The following is a 25,661-nucleotide window of genomic DNA, read 5'->3' as shown; positions in this document are numbered from 1 at the left end:
ATCATGACATCATTCTTATCTATGGAATAACAGATGGATAGGACTGGGGAGGTGAGGGATTCTGGGAGTGATGTCATCATGTCATCATTCTTATCTATGGAATAACAGATGGATAGGACTGGAGAGGTGAGGGATTCTGGGAATGGATGGAGTGATAGTAATGTGTCTCTCCATACACAGGATTACACAGTAGTGAAGAAGTCCTCTAGTGGGCGCTGTGGGGCCCCTGGGTGTGAAGGATGGGGAAGAACCCTGAGCCCAATCCCGGGGCCCCTGATACATGAGGAAATGGAGGAAGAGAAGATCCTAGAAGTCACCAACAAGATGGTGGAGCTGCTGAGTGGAGAGGTGAGACTGTGGCTGCTGGGAATGCTGGGACATTATACAGTAACACCACTGGAGGGGTGGGGGGGATGACTGTGTGATCATTGTGTGTGTCAGGTTCCTATAAGGTGTCAGGACGTGGCGGTCTATTTCTCCATGGAGGAGTGGGAGTATGTAGAAGCACACAAGGATCAGTACAAGGATGTGATGCCGGAGGACCCTGTGCAGTCGCTCTCAGGTTGGTCGGAGCAGTTGCTTCTTCTGATGTATTGCTTTGTTCTGGTTGCTGAGGTTTCGGTCTTGTTATAGTCAGACGTCTCTTTCAGTCTCTGTTGTCTTGTTCTGTCTTTGCTGTTTGTACTATATCTGAGCCATCAGACAGGACTACAACTCCCAGCAGGATTACTTCCTTGTCGTTGCTATTTGTTCCTGACATTGGGGGGCGCTTGTATTACAGTGGTACCTCGGTTCTCGGACGTCATTGGTTCTGGAGGGCAGTCTGAGAACCAGGCAGTGTTTTCCCATAGGAAATAATGTAAATGTGTTTAATTGGTTCCAGCAGCTAAATAATTAGCAAACACCACTCATATTTGCATAGAAAAGTGTCCATTTTAATCAATGCAATAAAATACAATATACAGCACAGTACTATGCAGAACAGGATATAATAAACAAGAAATGTTCAACAAACCATCAGTGACTGGTGATGAGGGAGAAGAGGAGGGATCTTCTGTACTAATCACTGTATACAATCTAGAAGAAAGAACAAGTAATACAGGGCCGGCCTTAGGGTAGATGGCGCCCTGTGCAGAATATTTTCCCCTTTGGTCCCCCCCCTCCCCCTCTGGCAGTTTGTAGGCCATCCCAAGCCTATCTCTTGGAGACACACATTGTATATACTGCTGACACAGACAGATACAGTCACATATACACATACAGACACACAGGAGAAGATTTATCAAACATGGTGTGATGTGAAACTGGCTCAGTTGCCCCTAGCAACCAATCAGATTCCACTTTTCATTCCTGACAGACTCTTTGGGAAATGAAAGGTGGAATCTGGTTGCTAGGGGCAACTGGCGCAATTCTACTTTACACCATGTTTAATCAATCTCCACCATAGTGTATATACTGCTTACACAGACACATACAGACACACATACACCACACAGGAGCATGCTGGGAGTTGTTGTCCACATACAGCCACACAGGAGCATGCTGGGAGTTGTATGCCAAACACTGCCACACAGGAGCATGCTGGGAGTTGTTGTATGCCACACACAGCCACACAGGAGCATGCTGGGACTTGTTGTATGCCACACATGCTGGGAGCTGTTGTTGTCCACACACAGGCACACAGGAGCATGCTGGGAGTTGTTGTTCACACACAGCCACACAGGAGCATGCTGGGAGTTGTTGTATTGCACACACAGCCACACAGGAGCATCCTGGGAGTTTTTGTATTGCACACACAGCCACACAGGAGCATGCTGGGAGTTGTTGTCCTACCACAGCCACACAGAGCACTAACACACAGACATACACATACATATACTTACCCACACAGAAGTAGCAGTGGAGGATGTCTCTGCCCATGAGGAGGAGGTAGAAGGGAGGATCACACTGCTGATGTCTCTGGAAGGAGGGGGGCGGGGGATGGGGCCAGGCTGCAGTCACATGTCGGGGGAGAAGAGCTTTCTCCTTGCTGTCTCTTAGCAAGGCTGCTATGCCGAGGCGGGGGACGGATATATGGGCTGAGGGGGCCCCAGGTGGTGCCCACTTCCTGCTGGGAGTGCACAGCGCCCTGTGCGGCCGCACTGCTCGCACACCCCTAAGGCCGGCCCTGAAGCAATATGTAACCCATACTGTACCGTACTGGACCCTCCTCACCAACCACAGGTACAGTGCTGTTATGGTGTCCCACTAGGGGTGTTACTATTACATACACCCTTCACAAAAGTCTGTACTTTTTGTAGTTTATTATGGAGAAAGTAGTACTGAAAGGTAGCCACTAGATGTTGCTGTGTTGTGTATGTATACATGGACGCTGCACAGCTGAAAGATCGCAAAGGGTTATTGTGTTTATGTGTTACCAGATTCTGTAGACCAGTAGGATTTCTGATTTCTTCTTGCCTCTCACCTCTCTTCTCTGTTCTTTTTTTGCACTCTTTTCACCCAATCGCAGTGCACCTTACACGCTGTAGAGGAAGTTAGTCCCATGGGTGGGGGAGGAGCAGGAGTCTTCTGATCAGGATAGTGTCGAGGAAGGATGCAAGCTAGATAGCTCTCCGCAGTGGTCATACCTGGGCCCTGGCCCTCTTCCAGGTCCCCAAGTGGTCAGTCTTAGCCAGTACCCCGCATGGGTAGGACGCAAGACAGCGCACTGTTGCCAACCTTCTTACAGTACCTACACCAAGCACTATGCAGTTGTAAACCTCTTAGGAGAGGACTAGCCAACAGATAACCTCAACCCACACTGTGGACAAAGAGAAGTCACAGAGCGGGACAGTATCCATTTCAGAGCCACAGGGCAAGGAACTGATCCAGACAGAGCAAAGTTGCTACAGTAGCCTATGAACTCTGTCTCACAGTGCAAGTGTCAGCCAGGGAACCCTCAGCATTCCGCTCAACCCAGGTAACAAGGTCTGGGGCCCGTGTCACCCATTAGTACGGTTCAGCCAATGCTAGTAGGCATAAGGTGATGTGAAGACTTACAGTAAAGGTCAATACACAGGCACAGGTCTTCTTCTCTACAAGTATTCTACTTCATCCTCCAACATCCCGGCAGTGCACAGTACTACATGGGTTGAGACTCTCGCGGCATCCTCCTCACTGCTACTCTACCTCAGCACAACTCTACCGACACTATATCCTACTCAGCACTTGTTCTACAGATCTGGTCGCTTTTCGCTCAAGTATCAAGTATTTATTGGAACTTTTGTCAAGTGTATATTAGAGCCTGTTTGTATTACCTGCTGCACATTTGCAAATAGTAAACCAAATCAACGTTACTCAGGAGTCAGTGATTATTCATCACCACCTGCACAGCATATATACTGCAACCTTGGGACACTTCCCCTTTCTGTGGGTGGCGGGTCCTACTATCCGGGAGGGTCATTACACCGCTCTGGCCACCTGTGACTGTGACTATATCATCTGTGACATTATCCCAAGGGATCTGGTAGCAACCTGACAGGACACTGACCACAGGGGAGAAGGGTACAACTGGCCTTACACACTAAGGCTGGGTTCACACTATGTATATTTGAGGCTGTATTTGGTCCTCTTGTCAGGTCCTCATAGCAACCAAAACCAGGAGTGGATTGAAAACACAGAAAGGATCTGTTCACATAATGTCGAAATTGAGTGGATGGCCGTCATATAATGGTAAATAACTGCCATTATTTCAATATAACAGCAGCTGTTTTAAAATAACAGCAAATATTTGCCATTAAATGGCGGCCTTCTACTCAATTACAACATTATGTAAACAGATCCTTTCTGTGTTTTCAATCCACTCCTGGTTTTGGTTGCTATACAGCCTCAAATATACAGCCTCAAATATATGTAGTGTGAACCCAGCCTTAAAGCAGACGTGCCATCTCACCTGTGTGCCCACCTGGCACTGGCGTCACACAGAGGCGTAGCTAGCTTTTCCTGCATACATGCACATATACAGACACATATACACATATGCACAGATACACACATGCACATATACAGACACATGACAAATACACACATGAACATATACAGACACATGACAAAAACACTTATACAGACACCTACACATATGCACATATACATACACATAACAGATACACATATACAGTCACATACACACACATGCACATATACAGACACATGACAGATACACACATGCACATATTCAGACACATAACTGATACACACATGCACATATACAGACACATGACAGATACACACATGCACATATTCAGACACATGACAGATACACACATGCACATATACAGACACATGACAGATACACACATGCACATATACAGACACATGACTGGTACACTTATACAGACACCTACACATATGCACATATACACATCCATATACACGTGAACATACACATAACAGATACACATATACAGACACATACACACATATGCACATATACAGAAACATGACATAAATACAGACAGATGAACATACAGACACAAGAACGTTCAGTTTCAATGTAGGGAAGATGCATACCTCCTCCTTCTCCTCCTCCTTCATGGTAGCTAGCACCAGCAGCTTCTCCCGCCCTTTCCCCTGCTCCGACATCAGAAGGTCCAAGAAAGAAACCTGAACTCCGTGGCGGATTAAATGTTCCCTGGGCCCCGAGCTGTCCACCCAACCTGGGCCCCTACCCCCCCTCCCATAAACATATTGCCACCTGGTCCCTATCTGTTGCCCTAACACACTACCCCACCTGACCCCCTCCACCCACACACACTACCCCACCTGACCCCCTCTCTCCCCAATACTTCTCTCCCCTGCTTCTTTTCCCTGTGCTTCTCTCCCCTGTACTTCTCCCCTGTGCTTCTCTCCCCGATGCTTCTCCTCCCCTGCTTCTCTTCCCAATACTTCTCTCCCCCTTACTTTTCCTCCCATGCTTCTCTCCCCCATACTTTCTCCCCCATACTTCTTTCTCCAATGCTTCTCCTCCCCTGTTTCTCCCCCCGGGATTCTCTCCCCCATGCTTCTCTCCTCCATGCTTCTCTCCCCCATGCTTCTCTCCCCTGCTTCTCTTTCACCATGCTTCTCTCTCCTGTTTCTCTGCCCCATTGCTTCTCCTCCCCCATACTTCTCCTCACATGCGTCTCTCCCCCATACTTATCCTCCCATACTTCTCCCTCCTGCTTTTCCCCCTGCTTCTCTCCCCAATACTTCTCTCCCCATACTTCTCCCCCCTGTGCTTCTCTCTCCCATGCTTCTCTGCTGTGCTTCTCCACCATACTTTTCTCCCCCATGCTTCTCCACCCTGCTTCTCTCCTCCATACTTCTCCTCTTCTGCTTCTCCCCCCCCCACACTTCTCTCTCCCATGCTTCTCTACCCTGCTTCTCTCCCCCATACTTCTCCTCTCCTGCTTCTCTCCCCCATACTTCTCCTCCCATATTTCTCCTCCCCTGCTTCTCTCCCCCATACTTCTCTCCCCTGCTTCTCTCCCCTGCTTCTCCCCCCCATACTTCTCCTCCCCTGCTTTCCCCCCATACTTCTCTCCTCCCATACTTCTCCTCCCCTGCTTCCCCCCCCCATACTTCTCTCCCCCCATACTTCTTCACCCTGCTTCTCTCCCCCATACTTCTCCACCCTGCTTCTCTCCACCATACGTCTCCTCCCATACTTCTCCTCCCCTGCTTCTCCTCCCCATACTTCTCCACCCTGCTTCTCTCCTCCCCTGCTTCTCCCCCCCCCCCATACTACTCCTCCCCTGCTTCTCTCCCCCATGCCTCCTCACCTCCACCGAGCTTCACCTACAGCTCGCCTGTAGCGCCCACTGGACGTGCTGCTCCGATCCAATCAGCGAAGACCGGGAGTGTGGGGCCGCTGTGGCGGGCCGTGGTGTACGCATCCAATCAGCGTGTGCGCCATGGGCCGGTCTTTGCTGATTGGAGCAGCACGTCGGGCGGGCAGTAGGTGAGGTAGGCGGATGGGCATGGGCCCCCCTGAGCCTCGGGCGGCCACCCAAACCGCCCACATTATAATCCGCCACTGCCTGAACTCCTCTCTCTCCGGCCTGTATGAGCGGCATGACAGGTAGGAATACAGTGAGTGGCAGAGAATATTCTATACAGGAAGGCTGGGGCTGCAGGCTCACAGGACACAGGAAGTCATAAGACTCGGTAGGTGTCCCCACGGTAGTGACTAAATCCCATACCGCAAAGGGACCTTGCTGTGGGCGCACACAGCTCCCAGGCAAGCCCCGCCCCGGCTGGATTTTATTGGCTGCTCCACTCCGGGCTTCCTATCAGTCAAAATCAGACCCTGCCAGACCCCCGACCTGTGACGTTCCACACTCCACCAGGAGTACGGGAGGTCAGCTGGGTATTGATTTACACCGCCACCCTGTCCACGTGGGCACAGGAAGACTGGTAAAGCTGCCACCAGCTTCTCGTTAAGATATAATAATACTATATCGGGCCAGAAGCCCGCCCCGAGTGATAGCGTTAGCTAGCGAACAAGGGCGTGTGGGTATGTTGATCGAGACAAAAGAACAGCCACAGATTAAATAGGATATTTAATTGCCCTAAGGGCGCACTAAACAACACACAATATACACAGAATAATATATACAGTGGTCAGAGACAAAGTACAGGTGGTAGCACAGACAGTTTTAGCAATTGGTCGTTACCGTAATTTGGGTGGTAAAGGGAAGCATGGGAGGCGTGTGCTTGCTGCGTTGGTTTTCAGGAACTTCTCCGACCTATCGTCATGGCCTCCCCGGACAAAGAACAATGGGTCCTGCCTAGCCCCTGGGATATATACACCTGGCCGACCAGGGGTGGGCTGGTTTCAGCTACTCCTCCTTGGGCTTATAGCCCAAAGTGGGTCATATCTTCCTAACACCAGGTCGTAGGGAGATGGTTCTGGTACCATTGGGTCCGGCTGGGCCCCTAGAACGTTTGGAGACCAAACACGACTCCTTTACCTAGCTCGGTCTACCAGTTCTCCGTATCTCCCTATCCCGGGCTCCCAGAGAGGAGTGAGACGCAGAGGGACGTTCGGGTGGGTCAGACGATTCAGAAGATATACTTTTCATATGGCTAGGCCGCACGGAAATTCCATAACTCATTATCTGGAGATATTTGCTCTGATCTAGGTAGGGGGTCTGTTATCAGGACTTTGGATGCCTGTTGGCCTCTCAGAGGGATACTTTTCACACTTAGGGACCTGGGGGGCTCTGGACACTAGGCCCCCCTGCGGAGTATGGCTTCCTGGCAGATGGTGAGACATGGGCTATATTGATATATAGTTATATCAATATATTGATGAACCATACTCCCTTTTCCACACAACCCTAATCCGAGCGTTTAGTATTAGGGTTGGGGGTCGGATTAGGGTTACTACAAACATCTAACTATCCCCTTCCCACACAACAACCCTAACCCTCGGGGATGATGCTAATTAGGAGGGTTAGGGTTGGGGCTGTGGGGAGGGTTAGACATGAGAAATCTGTGGGAGGTAACTCTAAGACGACCCCCAACCCTAATACTAAACGCTCGGATTAGGGTCGGGGGTCCGGCAGGTTCTGATTTTGACTACTCGGAAGCCCGGAGTGGAGCAGCCAATGAAATCCGGCCGGGGCGGGGCTTGTCTGGGAGCTGTGTGCACGCACCCAGCGAGGTCCCTTTGCGGTATGGGATTTAGTCACTACCGTGTCCCCACTGCCTCCTCACACTGAAGCGCAGAGCTGATGTCCAGGGAGCTGGAGGCTCCTCACACCACCACTTCCTGCACTTACAGCGCCTCCCTGTCAGCATCTTTTAAGGTGACAGGGATGCCGTGTGTGTGCAGACTCCATTCACACAGGCCTCTGTCACTTAAAAGCTGCAGACAGAAAGGCACTGGGTATGAAGGAGGCTGGCGCCCCCCACCAGCCTTGCGCCCGGGGCAGCTGACCCCCCTGCCCCCCCCTCGCTACGCCCCTGGCGTCACGTGACATGAACCTAATGTCCGGTTGTATCTCGGCCATCCACCACAGGAGTGGCATCACACTTCCATCTAGCAAGTGACCGGCCATCCCTCCAATATAACACCTACGGGGGTACACCACACTGTACCATACACATACCGTACAGTATTCCTGTATTCCCCACCACCACAAATAGATACTATCACCAAGCCTAAACATTAACGACCTGCCACCTCCCCCCCCACCCCCTGCCCCCGGGAACTGCCACAAACTCCCCCTGCCCCAGACAAAGATTTAGAGGACCAGTTGCTTACTGTTAGCAGTGCTGATCATTGTGTGGTGTCCCACCTCAGGTGTTGCTTACTGTTACACCCCTTGCAAAAGTCTGTACTTCAAGTAAACTGTGGTAATGAAGTAGTACCTAAGTTTTACCACAAGATATCACTATTGTATGTAACGAAGAAAATAACAATTGAAGACAGGGTCTCTTAGAATATCAAAAAAGTTTCTTCTTTTATTTAGCCATATGCGTACAAAAAATCAAACAACGTTTCGGCCCTTTAAAAAAAGCATACTGAGCCTTTCTCAAGTATATTACAACAGTGTGCAAACAGGAGTTTTATATACAAAGTGACCAATCACCATCGACATACAATTGAAAAACGTGCCAATCATGAGATCCTAGGGGCGGGGACATTCATCAGTTAAACAAACCTTCATAGTTATATCCATAACAATAAACATTAGATATACATTGTCCCCTCCGGGAACTAACCCGTTACACCCTCCGTACTCCGGCTCACACGATCACGAATCCTCTCCGGGAGAGCGGTCATCCGGTAAGCGACTCCACTCATCCTGGCCTGGCTTGTAAACAAAGAAAGAGCGGCTGCGCACACTCAGAGCGGATATAGGTGTAGATGTTACCATAGTTACGATGCTTGTGTTCCCATTGGTTCAGGGTTAGCAACTTCGCGTATTCACCGCCCACAGTCTCAGGCCGCATCTTCATAGAGTCTTTAAGCTTTTACATAGTTTAGTATGACCAGCTGGGATTACCACACATATTGGCTTAACCTCCTCTCTGCCTAATGTCCAACGCGGACTCAACCGCTATCGCAGAGATGATCCAAGATTAGTCCATCCAGCTGACATAAGTATACACAGTCACATCATTCCAGCAGCTTCAACTCCACAGAGTATTATTTTCATGCCAAGCGGCACACAGCTCACCAATACGCCACCTAGGGATGACATTCATAATTGTCATGGATATCACTCCGGAAAGTCCCATCCAGGCCGATCATATACATATCTCGCCTCGCAGAGTCCCACGTAACAAGCTGCAAATTTTAACGCTCCTCCTAGCAAGATACTGTATCACGGTCTGCATAAGATAGCTTACACATCCCAGTCTTCTCCTGAGAGGGAACCGCATCCCCCAATCTGAACAGTACGCAGCTCACATCCCCCAATGTCACAAGACCATGCACAGGATTCTACGGAGTCTCGTCCAAACGGCCGGTCTTCCCTTCAGTAGGACTCCAACCCTGTCGCCCAAGTTACCGGTAGGACCCTAAGACATAAATAAACAAATATAAAAATGGTGACAATTATTTAAAAACAAACATGAGCACTAGAATAAGATAGTGAGTAGAATCCATATTTCACTATGTAAACACACCCAAATTGTATTCCAAGTTCATACCCCTCGGCCAAACACAGTCAAGGGTGTGTATCCATCGCATCTCCTTCTGTTTTAGCATTTTTTCCCTATCCCCTCCTCTCCGTAGAGGTGGCACACCGTCAATCATTACTATTACTATTGTATGTAACTGTACTTATGTTTTGCACAGCTGCAAGTAACCAAAGGGTTATTGTTTATTGTGATCTGTACACCAATGAGTACCTTCTCTTCTTCTCTACCTATCTCTGACCTCTTTTCTTTCTATGCTTTTCTTCTTCACCACTCACAGGGGATATTACACCACCTGTAGGAGAGGAAGCATACACCCAAACTTAGTAGTCTTAGTCTGGTCATTGAGAAGAGAAGACACAAAACTTTAGAGAACTAAGCAGCTCAACATCCAAAGCGATCGAAAACCGAGATACCACTGTACTTTTCTGTGAGTCTCATGATTGGTTCCACTGTTCTGCCCTAAAATAAGTCCTGGGGGTATCAGAGTAGCATTTGCCATTGTTAGGACCCAGGAAAGACAACTGGTAAAGGTGAAGCCTGATTCTGCTATCTAGTGATCTGTCATTGTCATCAAACACATAACATCAATCTTATTCATCTAATAACAGATGGAAATGGCCGGAGGGGAGAAAGATTCAATGAGCGGAAGATCCTACAACTCACCAACAAGATGATTGAGCTGCTGACTGGAAAGGTGAGGGATTCTGGGAGTGATGTCATCATGACATCATTCTTATCTATGGAATAACAGATGGATAGGACTGGAGAGGTGAGGGATTCTGGGAGTGATGTCATCACGACATCATTCTTATCTATGGAATAACAGATGGATAGGACTGGAGAGGTGAGGGATTCTGGGAATGGATGGAGTGATAGTAATGTGTCTCTCCATACACAGGATTACACAGTAGTGAAGAAGTCCTCTAGTGGGCGCTGTGGGGCCCCTGGGTGTGAAGGATGGGGAAGAACCCTGAGCCCAATCCCGGGGCCCCTGATACATGAGGAAATGGAGGAAGAGAAGATCCTAGAAGTCACCAACAAGATGGTGGAGCTGCTGAGTGGAGAGGTGAGACTGTGGCTGCTGGGACATTATACAGTAACACCACTGGAGGGGTGGGGGGGATGACTGTGTGATCATTGTGTGTGTCAGGTTCCTATAAGGTGTCAGGACGTGGCGGTCTATTTCTCCATGGAGGAGTGGGAGTATGTAGAAGGACACAAGGATCAGTACAAGGATGTGATGCTGGAGGATCAGCAGCCCCTCCCATCAGCAGGTAATAGACAGGACTATATACACACCTCCTCTCTGTATTATCTGGATGGAAAGAATGAATTCAGTCTCTGTATGTGTTCCCTCCAGTCAGATCCAGTAAGAGAACAGCACCAGAGAGATGTCCCCGTCCTCTTCTCCCACAGGATCAGGATCAGGTAGATGGAGATGTTCCCTATGATCTGTACATCCCACCTGACTTCTACTGTCTGACGACTTTTACAATATTTCTCTCACATCTTATGAATCAGGGAGAAGATGGGAACAATATAAATGCTCCAGAGACAGATGTGAGCAGTGATGAGCAGTATAAGGAGGACATCACTACAGGGAAGGATCTGAACTATATTAATGCCACGGTCAAGGTGGTAAAAGAAGAAGAGGAGACATACGTGAGCAGTGATGAGCAGTATAAGAAGGAAGTTACTGGAGGGAAGAAACTGAAGTGTTTTAATGCTACAGACATTAGTGTAAAGGAAGAGTCGGATGAAGAAGAGACAGATGACAGCAGTGATGAGCAGTATAAGGAGGATATCACTACAGGTAACCGCCCAGGTGAGTAGTGACCAGTAAATGCAGAGAACAGTCACACATTCTCCTCAGTCACCGGCTGTAACTATTCTGTGTGGAATATTATAAGCTCTGTGTCCTGTCAGTTTTCCAGCTATATAATCATTCAGCCTAAGTTCTAATATAATATAGATGAGGATGTGACGCGGCTGCAGGTAATAACACATGATGTGTGTATAATATATGGAATACAGTCATATAATATGTGTGCGCTGTGCCGCCCTGTAGCTGGGTTGTGCTTCACTATCTGGAGAAAAGTGCGGCACTGCCAGCAGAACATTCCCCGTCTGATGAACATGTCTCCAGTTCTGTTAGAATTTCCCACACTTGAATAGTCGTGTCCCACCGACCCCCGGACTGATGGCGTCTGTAGCTTTTATACATTTTCCTCTATTTCAACCATTAAACTCTATAAGACCTGAACTCAAGGTCATAGAGGACTTTTCAATTAGTTTGGCCAATATTCATAACCACAAATTTTCAAAAGTAATTTATTTGAACAGTTATTTGAAAACAAGATTATCACACAACAATTCATAAAATATTCTTCATACAGAGGAGGAGAACACGACATAAGGAAAGGGAGACAACGCGGTTCCTACATGTGTCATATGGAAAATAAAGCGCATGCTGTGACCAGCGGATCTTATATATTACACAGTGCCATGTGCATCATGCAATAGACGAAAAATGGCGGAGACAAAGCGTGCAAAAAATAAGAATAGTATTGCATAGGTTGGTCTTCAGAGGTGACAGATAAAGAGGTAAAGTGCAATGTGCTGAGTACCAACTACTGATCACATGACAGAAGTATAGACACCATGCATGCCAGCCGTGCAGCTCCCTTACCCACAGGAACACCCCAAGCACGTTTCGGTACGCCCTTCATCAGCCTGATAACAACACAGAGTTCCTGCAGATGATGTTATTACCCATAATGCATAGTGACGCTGGACTCCTGTTTTAGGGCCCCATTCCACAGCAACGATAATCGGGCCCATTTGGCCCGATTCGGCCAATTATCGTTCAGTGAAATAGAGAGAACGATCAGCCGATGATCGTGTCATCGGCTGATCGTTCATTTAGGGCCAGACCTAAAATCATCGTTCCCCCACCGCGCATCGCTACGGTTGACTAGCGGTGCGCTGCGGGTGACCGACGATTTGAGAAGAATCATCATACATTACCTGGCTGCAGGGCTTCTCCTCCGCGCTGTCTTCCTCCCTGGGTCCCGCGCGCTCTATCTTCTGAATGGCCGGTCAGCTGACGGAGCGCTCAGCCTGTCAGCTGACCGGCCATTCAGAAGATAGAGCGCGGGGAACCAGGGGAGGAGGCGGAGCGGAGGACAAGCCCTGCAGCCAGGTAATGTATTGCTGCAAGGGCTGCAAGGACATCGGTAACTATGTCCCTGCAGCCCTCGCTCAACGATTATCGGGCCGTGGAATAGGCCCAGTAAACGAGCGGCGATCTGCTAGATCAACATCGTTGATCAGGCCCTCCTCGGCCCATGGAATAGGACCCTTACTCTATGATCCAGATCACACGGAGCAAAAGCCTCGGAATTAGCGGAATCTCCACCTGCCTCAGTGTGTCAGTGGGAGAGCTCGCCCGTCTCCGCTTCTCCCATTCTATAATTCTTATTATGTTACATAAAAAAGAGTAACTTTCCATGTCTGCAATATGTTTAAGCTTCTATTACTGGGAAATCAGAGAAATGGTGTTTTCTCCTTTGCAGATGATTCTACCAGGAGCTCAGGGGGACATCAGATCTCCTCAGAGGATCATATCACACAAGATACATATGAGGAGCCGTCCACTATCCCAGATACACCCTCAGCCCCTCACAGCAAAGATCTCTCATCTCATCCTGTTATACAAGTCCCATCTTCTGCTCCATCACAGCAAGCTGACATTTACAGAGAAGACGATGAACATCAAAGAGGAAATACAGGAAAGACTCAGGTTTCATATTTACAACATAAAAAATATCTTACAGGGGAGAAGCCATTTTCATGTTCAGAATGTGGGAAATGTTTTACTCGGAAATGGGTTCTTGTTTACCATCAAAGAATTCACACAGGGGAGAAGCCATTTTCATGTTCAGAATGTGGCCAATGTTTTACTCGGAAATCAGTTCTTGTTTACCATCAAAGAATTCACACAGGGGAGAAGCCATTTTCATGTTCAGAATGTGGGAAATGTTTTATTATGAAATCACATCTTGTTAAACATCAACAAATTCACACAGGGGAGAAGCCATTTTCATGTTCAGATTGTGGGAAATGTTTTACTCGGAGATCATCTCTTGTTAGACATCAGAGAACTCACACAGGGGAGAAGCCATTTTTATGTTCAGAATGTGGAAAATGTTTTTATCAGAAGTCACATGTTCTTGAACATCAAAAAATCCACACGGCGAAGATGTCATTTTCATGTTCAGAATGTGGGAAATGTTTTATTATAAAATCAAATCTTGTTAAACATCAACAAATTCACACAGGGGAGAAGCCATTTTCATGTTCAGATTGTGGGAAATGTTTTACTCGGAGATCATCTCTTGTTAGACATCAGACAACTCACGCAGGGGAAAAGCCATTTTCATGTTCAGAATGTGGAAAATGTTTTAATCAGAAGTCACATGTTCTTGAACATCAAAAAATTCACACGGCGAAGATGTCATTTTCATGTTCAGAATGTGGGAAATGTTTTACTCAGAAAGCAAAGCTCCTTGCACATCAAAAAATTCACACAGGGGAGGAGCTATTTTCATGTTCAGAATGTGGAAAATGTTTTTCTTACAAATCACATCTCGTTACGCATCAGAGAACTCACACAGGGGAGAAGCCTTTTTCATGTTTAGAATGTGGGAAATGTTTTACTTGGAAATCAATTCTTCTTGGACATCAAAAAATTCACACAGGGGAGAAGCTATTTTCATGTTCAGAATGTGGGAAGCGTTTTACTTGCAAGTCAAATCAACGTAAACATCAAAAAATTCACACAGGGGAGAAGCCATTTTCTTGTTCAGAATGTGGAAAATGTTTTACTTGGAAAAAAATTCTTCTCGATCATCAAAAGATTCACACAGGGGAGAAGCCATTTCCATGTTCAGAATGCGGGAAATGTTTTATTAATAAATCAGAGCTTGTTAAACATCAAAGAATTCACACTGGAGAGAAGCCATTTTCATGTTCAGATTGTGGGAAATGTTTTACTCGGAAATCAAATGTTCTTAAACATCAAAAAATTCACATAGGGGAGAAGCCATTTTCATGTTCAGAATGTGGGAAATGTTTTACTGGGAAATCGCATTTTGTTAAACATCAAAAAATTCACACGGCGAAGATGTCATTTTCATGTTCAGACTGTGGGAAATGTTTTAATCGGAAAGCAAAGCTCCTTGAACATCAAAAAAATCACACAGGGGAGAAGCCATTTTCATGTTCAGAATGTGGGAAATGTTTTACTGGGAAATACCATCTTGTTAAACATCAACGAATTCACACAGGGGAGAAGCCATTTTCATGTTCAGAATGTGGAAAATGTTTTTCTGACAAAACACATCTCGTTACGCATCAGAGAACTCACACAGGGGAGAAGCCTTTTTCATGTTCAGAATGTGGAAAATGTTTTTCTGACAAAACACATCTCGTTACGCATCAGAGAACTCACACAGGGGAGAAGCCTTTTTCATGTTCAGAATGTGGAAAATGTTTTTCTGACAAATCACTTCTCGTTACGCATCAGAGAATTCACACAGGAGAGAAGCCATTTTCATGTTCAGAATGTGGGAAGTGTTTTACTTGCAAGTCAAATCAACGTAAACATCAAAAAATTCACACAGGGGAGAAGCCATTTTCTTGTTCAGAATGTGGAAAATGTTTTACTTGGAAAAAAAGTCTTCTTGATCATCAAAAAATTCACACAGGGGAGAAGCCATTTTCATGTTCAGAATGTAAGAAATGTTTTACTCAGAAATCAGATCTTGTTAAACATCAAAGAATTCATGCAGGAGAGAAGCCATTTTCATGTTCAGAATGAGAGAAATGTTTTGGTCACAAATCAAGTCTTCTTGAACATCAAAAAATTCACACGGGGGAGAAGCTATTTTCATATTCAGAATGTGGTAAATAATTTAGTCAAATCAAATATTCTTGAACATCAAAACATTCCCACGAGTAGAAGCCACTTTCATGTTTACAATATGTTAAATGTTTTAGTCAAAAATTAAGTCATCTTCGACATTAGAACATTCACACGGGAGTACTTACTTATATGTTCAGAATGTGGAAAATATTTTGCTCTGAAATGAACTCGTTAGCCATCAAAAAATTCAAACAAGTAAGAAGCCGTTTTCATGTTTAGAATGTACGAAATGTTTCACTCAAAAAATAATACTTGTTGAGCATCAGAGAATGCACACAGGGGAGAAGCCATTTTCATGCTCAGAATGTGGTAAATGAATATAAAGGATTGTAAATAATTATAAAGAGAATTCACACGGGTGATGACTGTATGTTGTGGGAGTAATGCCAGGTGGTGTTGTAGGAATAATGCCAGGAGGTGTTGTAGGAGTAATGCCAGGAGGTGGTTGAAGGTATATATTACAATATTTTATAATGATTTTTACTATTGTCAGGGATTAGGGTGGTATTACACGGGCCGAGCAGGGCCAGATAATACCTGTAAACGAGCGCCGATCTGCTAGATCGTTGCTCGTTTACTGGCTTTATTACACCGCCCGATAATTGTTTGACAAGAGCTGCAAAGACATCGTTACCGATGTCCTTGCAGCCCTTGCTAAACTGGCATACATTACCCATCCACGTTCCAGGGCTGCTCCTGCCGTCCGCTTCTCCCGGGGTCCCGTGCGCGGTCTAGCTTCACAGTGGCCTGTCAGCTGGTAGGCCGCTCAGCCAATCACAGGCCGGGACCGCCGCGGACGGCAGGAGCAGCCCTGGAACGTGGATAGGTAATGTATATTGTTAGTCGCCGACCACGCACCGCTATTACACGCAGCGGTGCGCGGTCGGCACCCGACAAAAATAGGTTCTAACCTATATCAACGATCAGCCGATGATCGTTGTCATCGGCTGATCGTTGCATTTATTACACGGAGGGATAATCGGCCGAATCGGGCCAATTCGGCCGATTATCGTTCCGTGTAATAGTACCCTTAGTGTGCTCGCTCAGCTCTTTCGTTTGCAGCTTCAGTTGCACAGTCCTGCAGGCTTCATCTGCAACTTTGTCGCTTCCTTTTAATACTGGGGGGAATAAACTAAGGTCATGTTACTGATGAATTCGCTGTGATTATCCTTCCAGACATTACAAAGTTGCAGATAGGGACTTGTTTACATCATCCGTGTCAGAAGGGAGGGGGAGAAAAGCGCAAAGATTTTTTTTAGGTGTATACATAGATAGATACAGTGTGTGTGTGTGTGTGTGTGTATATATATATGTATAAATAATATAGGGTGGGCTATAAGTTTGGATACACCCTGATGAAAATGGCAGTGGTTGCTGATATCACCTTACCATTTGTGGCATGGGAGGGGGAAAACATTTGATGCCAGGTGACGCCCATCAGCAAAGCTGCCATTTTGGATTCAACTTTACTTTTTTCAATGGGAAGGGGGTCATGTGACACCTCAAACACATAGGGGGACATGTATCATTTGGCGTAATGTTGATTTTCGTCGGAAAGTGCCAATTTGCGAATGATTCTATTCGCAAATGGCTGATTTGCGAATAAAATATTTGAAAATCGGCACTTTCCACAGGGTACGCCAGGGGGCGGGGAGAGGGTTTGGAGGGGGCGGAACGGGTGGAATGTGCCGGCTTCAGTGCACAGAGATGGAAACACATCATCACGGAGCAATTGCAGATACCCAGTGGGATTTAGGTTTCCATTGATGGAGAATGGCCCCACTATCTTCATAGCCCATATACCACACCAGCAGTTTTTGTGTTCCAACAATTTGGAGGGATCTGTCCAGTGTGGGTTACTGTCGGACTGTCAATTTTGTATAACGTCACTAATCACATAAAAGTTTGCCTCATCACTGAACAGAACCTATTGTGTAAACCAGGAATGGGGAACCCTCCGCCCTCCAGCTGTTGCAAAACTACAATTCCCATTTTGCCTGAACAGCCCAAGCAAAGGGTTGTGTACTGCGCTCACCAGACATCAACACAATGTCTGTCCGCTCCTTGTTGGTAACCACTGCGATGTGGCAATGGCTGTAACAATAAAAAATCGTCAATAACTCAATAATGAATAAAGCTATATTAAAAATGAGCTCACCATTGTTTTTCTTGTGTGATTTTTCTATGTGTTTGATGTGTCACATGACCCCCTTCTCATTTAAAAAGTTGAATCCAAAATGGCAGCTTTGCAGATGGGCATCAACCAGCTCAAAATGTTTCCCCCCTCCCATGCCACAAATGGTAAAGTGATATCAGCAACCAGGGTGGATTTGATTTAAATCTAACTGATTTAAATCACGATTTAAATCACTAGTCAGTAAGGCTTGATTTAAATCAGTGATTTAAATCAAAGTTTCTAAGTTCCTAAGATCGTACACACAAACAGATCCAGACTGGTCTGTCTGTGGCTATGCTGCAGTATTGTGCTGAAAGTTTCACTTTCATTTTCTTGTCTGCTTGCCCTTCCTCCTCCTCACACTATGGGTCCATTTACACAGAAAGATTATCTGACATATTATTTGCCAAAGATTTAAAGCCAAAGCCAGAAACAGACTATAAACTGAGAACGGGTCATAAAGGAAAGACTGAGACTTCTCCTCTTTTCAAATCCATTCCTGGCTTTAGCTTCAAATCTTTGGCAGATAATCTGTCAGATAATCTTTCTGTGTAAAGGCACCCTTATGCTAAATTTACACGGAGCTACAATTCGCCTGATCTTACGATTAACGATTTCAAAGTAATGATTTTTTTATAACGATCAGCGTTTAGATGGTACGATATATCGAACAGAAAATTCGTTTTGCGATTGTTTTGGGATCGCTTAAGCCTATCTCACACATAGGTAAAATCAGTGAACGACTGTTTACACGGAACGATCGGCGAATTTTTTGCGAACGACGATTTAAGAACATGTTAAAAGATCAAAACGATTTTTCGATCGTTCGCTGCGTTTACACGTACGATTATCGTTCGAATTCGATCGTTATTGCGAAAATTCGCCCGATAATCGCTCCATGTAAACGTAGCATTATGGTGTGTTTACACTGAAAGATTTATCTGACAGATTTTGGAAGCCAAAGCCAGGCATGGATTTAACCCCTTAGTGACCGCCGATACGGCTTTCTACGGCGGTCACTAATGGTCCTTATTCTGCTGCCATCAGCTTTTTACGGCGATGGCAGAGAATAAGGCTGCGGGGCCGGGACGGCCCCCACCCCATCCCCCCGGCTACCGGAGGTAGCTGAGGGGTTGGGGCAGTGTGTGGGGTCCGTCCCGCCCCCCCCCCCTTACCGACGATCGCCGCTATTAACGTTATAGCGGCGGCCGTCGGTAAAGGGGATTACCGGTGCTGCCGCCGCCTTTCATCTCCCCCCGCCGTGAATCTACGGCGGGGGGAGATGAAATAAGTGTATATCAGACCCCAGATCAGACCCCCCTAGTGCCCCGATAACTAACCCCCCTCCCCCGGCGGCCATCATTTCCAAGATGGCCGCCGCCATCGCTGTGAACCGACTAACGTCGGTTCACAGCGATGAAACAGTTAAAATGAATGAAAGCCCCATGCTCTCCGCCACCGGAGGTAGCGGAGAGCATGGGGCAGTCATCGGGGACCCCCCTGTGGGGTCCCGGTACAAGCGATCAGCGGTATATACTATATACCGCTGATCGCTTGTACCATGTGCTCCCGGCACTTTTTATCCCCTGTCACCATAAATGATTGGTGACAGGGGATAAAAAGGGATATCCCCCCACCCCCCAAGTCGCCCCCCACCCCCCCTGTCACCCCCGTCCCCCAGTCACCCCCCCCCTTCCCCATATACGTTACCTGATCCTGGAGCTCCTTCCTCCTCGACGTCCTGGCTGGTTATGAAGTGCGCATGCGCTTCACAACCAGCCAACTCTGAAAATTTAAAGTGACAGAGACCAATTTGGTCTCTGTCACTGAACTATGATTACTGTGATAGAAAATATCACAGTAATCATAGTAATACAGTGAAAATGAATATGTAAAGTACAAAAAGTGACAAACATACAAAAAAATAAAACACACACTTTTTATTATAGTAATAATTGCAGTTTACTCCCAAATTACCCCTAACCCCTCCCCAGATTATCCGTAACCACCGCACGTTGCCCGTAACCACCGCAAATTGCCAGTGACCCCCTCCAGATTGCCCGTAACCACCCCAAATTACATGTACCCACCCCAGATTACCTATAAGCACTTCAGTTTATCAGTAACAATCCCAGATTGTCTGTAACCCTTCCAGGTTGCACATAACCCCCCCAGGTTCCCCGTAATCATGCCAGATTACATGTAACCCCCCCAGATTGCACGTAACCACCGCGCGTTGCCTCTGACCACGCCACGATGCCTCTGCCCACGCCACGATGCCTCTGACCACGCCACGATGCCTCTGACCACCGCACGTCGCCTCTGACCACCACACGTCGCCTCTGACCACCACACGTCGCCTCTGACCACCACACGTCGCCTCTGACCACCCCAAATTGCCAATGACCCCCTCCAGATTGCGGTGCCCATGTCAGATTACAGGTACCCACCCCAGATTGCCTATAAGAACTTCAGTTTATCCGTAACCACCCCACATTGCCCGTAACCACCCCACGTTGCCCGTAACCACCCCAGATTGTCAGTAAGCACTGCAGGTTGCGTGTAACCACCCCACGTTGCCCGTATCCACCTCAGATTGTCTGTAAGCACTGCAGGTTGCCCGTAACCAGCCCACGTTGCCTGTAACCACCCCAGATTGTCTGTAAGCATTGCAGGTTGCCCGTAACCAGCCCACGTTGCCCGTAACCATCCCACGTTGCCTGTAACCAGCCCACGTTGCCTGTAACCAGCCCACGTTGCCTGTAACCACCCCACGTTGCCATAACCACAGCAGGTTGCCCGTGACCACCACACGTTGCCTATAACCACCACACGTTGCCCGTAACCACCCTGCGTTGCCTGTAACCACCCCACGTTGCCTGTAACCACAGCAGGTTGCCCGTGACCACCCTATGTTGTCCGTAACCACCCCACATTACCTGTAATCTCATTTTTTTTATTTTATTTTTGTAACTGCGCTATTCTAATAACTATTACTAGCTGCGGTTTTGCTCCTGTAAATTGGCGCTCCTTCCCTTCTGAGCCCTGCTGTGTGCCCATACAGTGGTTTATGCCCACATATGGGGTACCGTTGTACTCAGGAGAACCTGCGTTACAGATTTTGGGGTACGTTTTCTCTCCTGTTCCTCGTCAAATTGAGAAATTTCAAACTAAACCAACATATTATTGGAAAAATTCGAGTTTTTTATTTTTACTGGCCAATTTTGAATACTTTCCTCTAATACCTGTGGGGTAAAAATGGTCACCACACCCCAAGATGAATTCTTTGAGGTTTGCTCTTTCCAAAATGTGGTGACTTTTGGGGGGAATCTATTCTGCTGACACTACAGGGGCTCTGCAAACGCACCTGGCGCTCAGAAACTTCTTCAGAAAAATCTGCACTGAAAATGCTAATTGGCGCTCCTTCCCTTCTGAGCCCGGCTGTGTGCCCATGCAGTGGTTTATGCCCACATATGGGGTACCGTTCTACTCAGGAGAACCTGCGTTACATATATTGGGGTGACATTTCTCTCCTGTTCCTCGTGAAATTGAGAAATTTCAAACTAAAGGAACATATTATTGGAAAAATTCGAGTTTTTCATTTTTACTGTCTACTTTTGAATACTTTCCTCAAATACCTCTAGGGTCAAAATGCTCACCACACCCCAAAATAAATTCTATGAGGGGTGCACTTTCCAAAATGGAGTGACTTATTGGGAGATTTTACTCTGCGGACACTACAGGGGCACTGCAAACGCACCTGGCACTCGGAAACTTCTTCAGCAAAATCTGCATTGAAAAAGCTAATTGGCGCTCCTTCCCTTTTGAGCCCTCCTGTGTGCCCATACAGTGGTTTACGCCCACATATGGGGTACCATTGTACTCAGGAGAACCTGCGTTACAAATTTTGTGGTACTTTTTTCCTCTTGTTCCTCGTGAAATTGAGAAATTTCAAACTAAAAGAACATAATATTGGAAAAATTTGAGTTTTTCATTTTTACTGTCTACTTTTGAATACTTTCCTCTAATACCTGTGGGGTCAAAATGGTCACCACACACCAAGATGAATACTTTGAGGGGTGCACTTTCCAAAATGGAGTGACTTATGGCGAGATTTTACTCCGCTGGCACTACAGGGGCACTGCAAACGCACCTGGCGATCGGAAACTTCTGCAGCAAAATCTGCATTGAAAAAGCTAATTGGCGCTCCTTCCCTTCTGAGCCCTCCTGTGTGCCCATGCAGTGGTTTATGCCCACATATGGGGTACCATTGTACTCAGGAGAACCTGCGTTACAAATTTTGGGGTACTTTTTTCCTCTTGTTCCTCGTGAAATTGAGAAATTTCAAACTAAACGAACATATTATTGGAAGAATTCGAGTTTTTCATTTTTACTGTCTTCTTTTGAATACTTTCCTGTAATACCTGTGGGGTCAAAATGGTCACCACACACCAAGATGAATTCTTTGAGGGGTGTACTTTCCAAAATGGGGTGACTTATGGGGGGTTTTCTCTCTGCTGACACTACAGGGGCTCTGCAAACGCACCTGGCGCTCAGAAACTTCTTCAGCAAAATTTGCATTGGAAAAGCTAATTGGCGCTCCCTTCCTTCTGAGCCCTGCTGTGTGCCCATACAGTGGTTTACGCCCACATATGGGGTACCGTTGTACTCAAGAGAACCTGCATTACAAATTTTGGGGTGCTTTTTGTCTCATATTCCTTTTGAAAATGAGAAACTTTAATCTAAACGTATATATTATTGGAAAATTTAAATTTTCAATTTTTTTACTGCCTAATTGTGAATACTTTCCTCCAGCCCCTGTAGGGTTAAAATGCTCATTATACCCCTAGATTAATTCTTTAAGGTGTGTAGTTTCCAAAATGGGGTCACTTATGGGGGTTTTCAGGATACCAGACTTCTAAATCCATTTAAAAAAAGAACTGGTCCCTAAAAAAATCAGTTTCACGAAAATGTGATAATTTGCTGATAAATTTCTAAGCCCCATAACACCCTAAAAAAGTAAAATATGTTTACCAAATTATGCCAGAATAAAGAAGACATATTGGTAATGTGACTTAGTAACTAATTTATGTGCTACGACTTTCTTTTTTTAGAAGCAGAAAATTTCAAAGTTCATAAAATGCAAATTTTTTTAATTTTTCATGATATTTTGATGTTTTTCACAAAAAACACACAAAGTAGTGACCAAATTTTGCCACTAACATAAAGTGCCATATGTCACGAAAAAAACAATCTCAGAATCGCTAGCATACGTTAAAGCATCACTGAGCTATAAGAGCATAAAGTGAGACAGGTCAGATTTTGAAAAATTAGCCTGGTCATTAAGGCCCAAACTGGCTGCAGCACGAAGGGGTTAAAAAAGGAGAAATCCCAGTCTTTCCTTAATGACCTGTTCTCTGTTTATAGTCCGTTCCTGGCTTTGGCTTTCAAGATCTGTCAGATAAATCTTTCAGTGTAAACGCACCATAAGATTCACATTCTTGTGTTGGGCAGATCTAATCCACTCCAAACAATCAGAAACATATTGTCTAACTTCTTGGACTTGGCACTGAAGGGGTTGATTCTGTATTTATAGGTTTGTAGAACAATAGGATTAAGGTCTTTTTCTCAGCTCTGTTCAGCTGGGACCTCTGAGAAGTGCGTAAGTAAAGCGAGCGTCTGTGGTAATATAGGAGAGAAACTGCCCACTAATCCTACAGAAACTTCTGGAAGAGCATGGCATTGGGAATGTTACACATATACAGCCTTTATTCTACTGAGTTACGCAGCTTTATCTCATGATGGAAGAACCTTTGGATGGTAAAATATTTTCCTCAAAAAGCAGTTTATTGTAAAAAATCCGATTTAAATAAAAAAAATCCGATTTAAATTAAATTAAAAAAAAATCAGATTTTTTTTATTTTTAAAAAAAATATTTGATTTTTATCCACCCTGTCAGCAACCACTGCCATTTCTATCAGGGTCTATTCATACTTATGGCCCACCCTGTAAGTATGTGTGTGTGTGTGTGTATATATATATATATATATATATATATATATATATATAGTGGTACCTTGGTTTTAGGGCAACTTGGATTAAGAGCGTTTTGCAAGAAGAGCTCACAGTTTTTCAAAATTCTAACTTGGTGTAAGAGCATTGCTTTGGTTTAAAAGCTCCCTGTACTGGGTGGGAGGGGGAGTGGGGGAGGGGGAGGGGCATGGCCTGCATAGTGGGGTCTACAGCCCTGTACTCTGACCCAGGAAGTCTCCCTCAGCTTCCAAATCATAGCAGATCAGGCTGGGGCTTGCATCGGGGGACAGGACTGGGGAGGAAATCGTGCAATAGCTGTAACCCCTCTCTCCCCGGACAGAGATTTCTGAATTTATGTGCCCACAAATGTCCTGCTCATAAATAATATATAATATGCCTGCACTCACACTCAGTTATACACACTGCTGCTATAATATTCCTTCACTCACAATCAGCTATAGACACTGCTGCTATAATGTGCCTGCACTCACACTCCACTATACACACTGCTGCTACAATGTGCCTGCACTTACACTCAGCTATACACACTGCTGCTATAATGTGCCTGCACTCACACTCTGCTATACACACTGCTGCTATAATGTGCCTGCACTTACACTCAGCTATACACACTGCTGCTATAATGTGCCTGCACTTACACTCAGCTATACACACTGCTGCTATAATGTGCCTGCACTAACACTCAGCTGTACACACTGCTGCTATAATGTGCCTGCACTTACACTAAGCTATACACACTGCTGCTATAACGTGCATGCACTTACACTCAGCTATAGCTACGCTGCTATAATCTGCCTGCACTTACTCAGCTATACACACTGCTGTATAGAGAAGTTTCTGTCACTGTCCTTCTGCAACTCTCTGTGATTCTTACATCCTGATTGCTGAACACACCCCTTCCCCATTGCTGTCATGTGACCACATAGCCCTCTGACAGCAGCCCTGCTTCTCTATTCTAGCCTGTTGTACTACACTACTACATTATGGGGATCTGCAGCTCCATCCTCTATCTACAAACTGCTGCTGTGTTATCAGGGTTATACAGTTACTATACATTATACACCACATGCTGATTGCTATACTGTACAGTAACTTATATATCACATATCCAGCTGCTGCTGTGTTATCAGGGTTATACAGTTACTATACATTATACACCACATGCTGCTATACTGTACAGTAACTTATATATCACATATCCAGCTGCTGTGTTATCAGGGTTATGCAGTTACTATACATTATATACCACATGCTGCTATACTGTACAGTAACTTATAATGTCACATATCCAGCTGCTGTGTTATCAGGGTTATACAGTTACTATACATTATACACCACATGCTGATTGCTATACTGTACAGTAACTTATATATCACATATCCAGCTGCTGTGTTATCAGGGTTATACAGTTACTATACATTATACACCACATGCTGCTATACTGTACAGTAACTTATATATCACATATCCAGCTGCTGCTGTGTTATCAGGGTTATACAGTTACTATACATTATACACCACATGCTGCTATACTGTACAGTAACTTATATATCACATATCCAGCTGCTGCTGTGTTATCAGGGTTATACAGTTACTATACATTATACACCACATGCTGCTATACTGTACAGTAACTTATAATATCACATATTCAGCTGCTGCTGTGTTATCAGGGTTATACAGTTACTATACATTATACACCACATGCTGCTATACTGTACAGTAACTTATATATCACATATCCAGCTGCTGTGTTATCAGGGTTATACAGTT

The 25,661-nt window shown here is 45.7% G+C and overlaps 1 protein-coding gene across 1 annotated transcript; it reads left to right on the top strand.

The window, feature by feature from the left end:
- The first annotated feature begins 354 nt into the window (after positions 1 to 354).
- On the top strand, positions 355 to 17,810 carry LOC138786705 (zinc finger protein 585A-like). The gene is made up of 6 exons (XM_069963694.1): positions 355 to 562; positions 10,281 to 10,366; positions 10,571 to 10,946; positions 11,033 to 11,100; positions 11,194 to 11,497; positions 13,248 to 17,810. Exons 3-6 carry the CDS (start codon positions 10,862 to 10,864, stop codon positions 15,551 to 15,553), a joined length of 2,763 nt encoding a protein of 920 aa, XP_069819795.1. The 5' UTR covers positions 355 to 562; positions 10,281 to 10,366; positions 10,571 to 10,861; the 3' UTR covers positions 15,554 to 17,810.
- Positions 17,811 to 25,661: the final 7,851 nt, after the last annotated feature.

This window comes from Dendropsophus ebraccatus, chromosome 3, assembly GCF_027789765.1.
Source record: "Dendropsophus ebraccatus isolate aDenEbr1 chromosome 3, aDenEbr1.pat, whole genome shotgun sequence".
NCBI classification, from domain to species: domain Eukaryota; kingdom Metazoa; phylum Chordata; class Amphibia; order Anura; family Hylidae; genus Dendropsophus; species Dendropsophus ebraccatus.
Note: the sequence above shows the minus strand (reverse complement) of the source record. Positions and strands in the feature narration are given on the sequence as shown.

Bases quoted from the DNA above. Each gene is read 5' to 3' on its own strand.
- LOC138786705 (XM_069963694.1), top strand. From the start codon at position 10,862: ATGGAGGAGTGGGAGTATGTAGAAGGACACAAGGATCAGTACAAGGAT. The intron at 10,947-11,032 runs GTAATAGACAGG...TGTTCCCTCCAG, and splicing joins GCAGCCCCTCCCATCAGCAG to TCAGATCCAGTAAGAGAACA. The intron at 11,101-11,193 runs GTAGATGGAGAT...CTTATGAATCAG, and splicing joins TCCCACAGGATCAGGATCAG to GGAGAAGATGGGAACAATAT.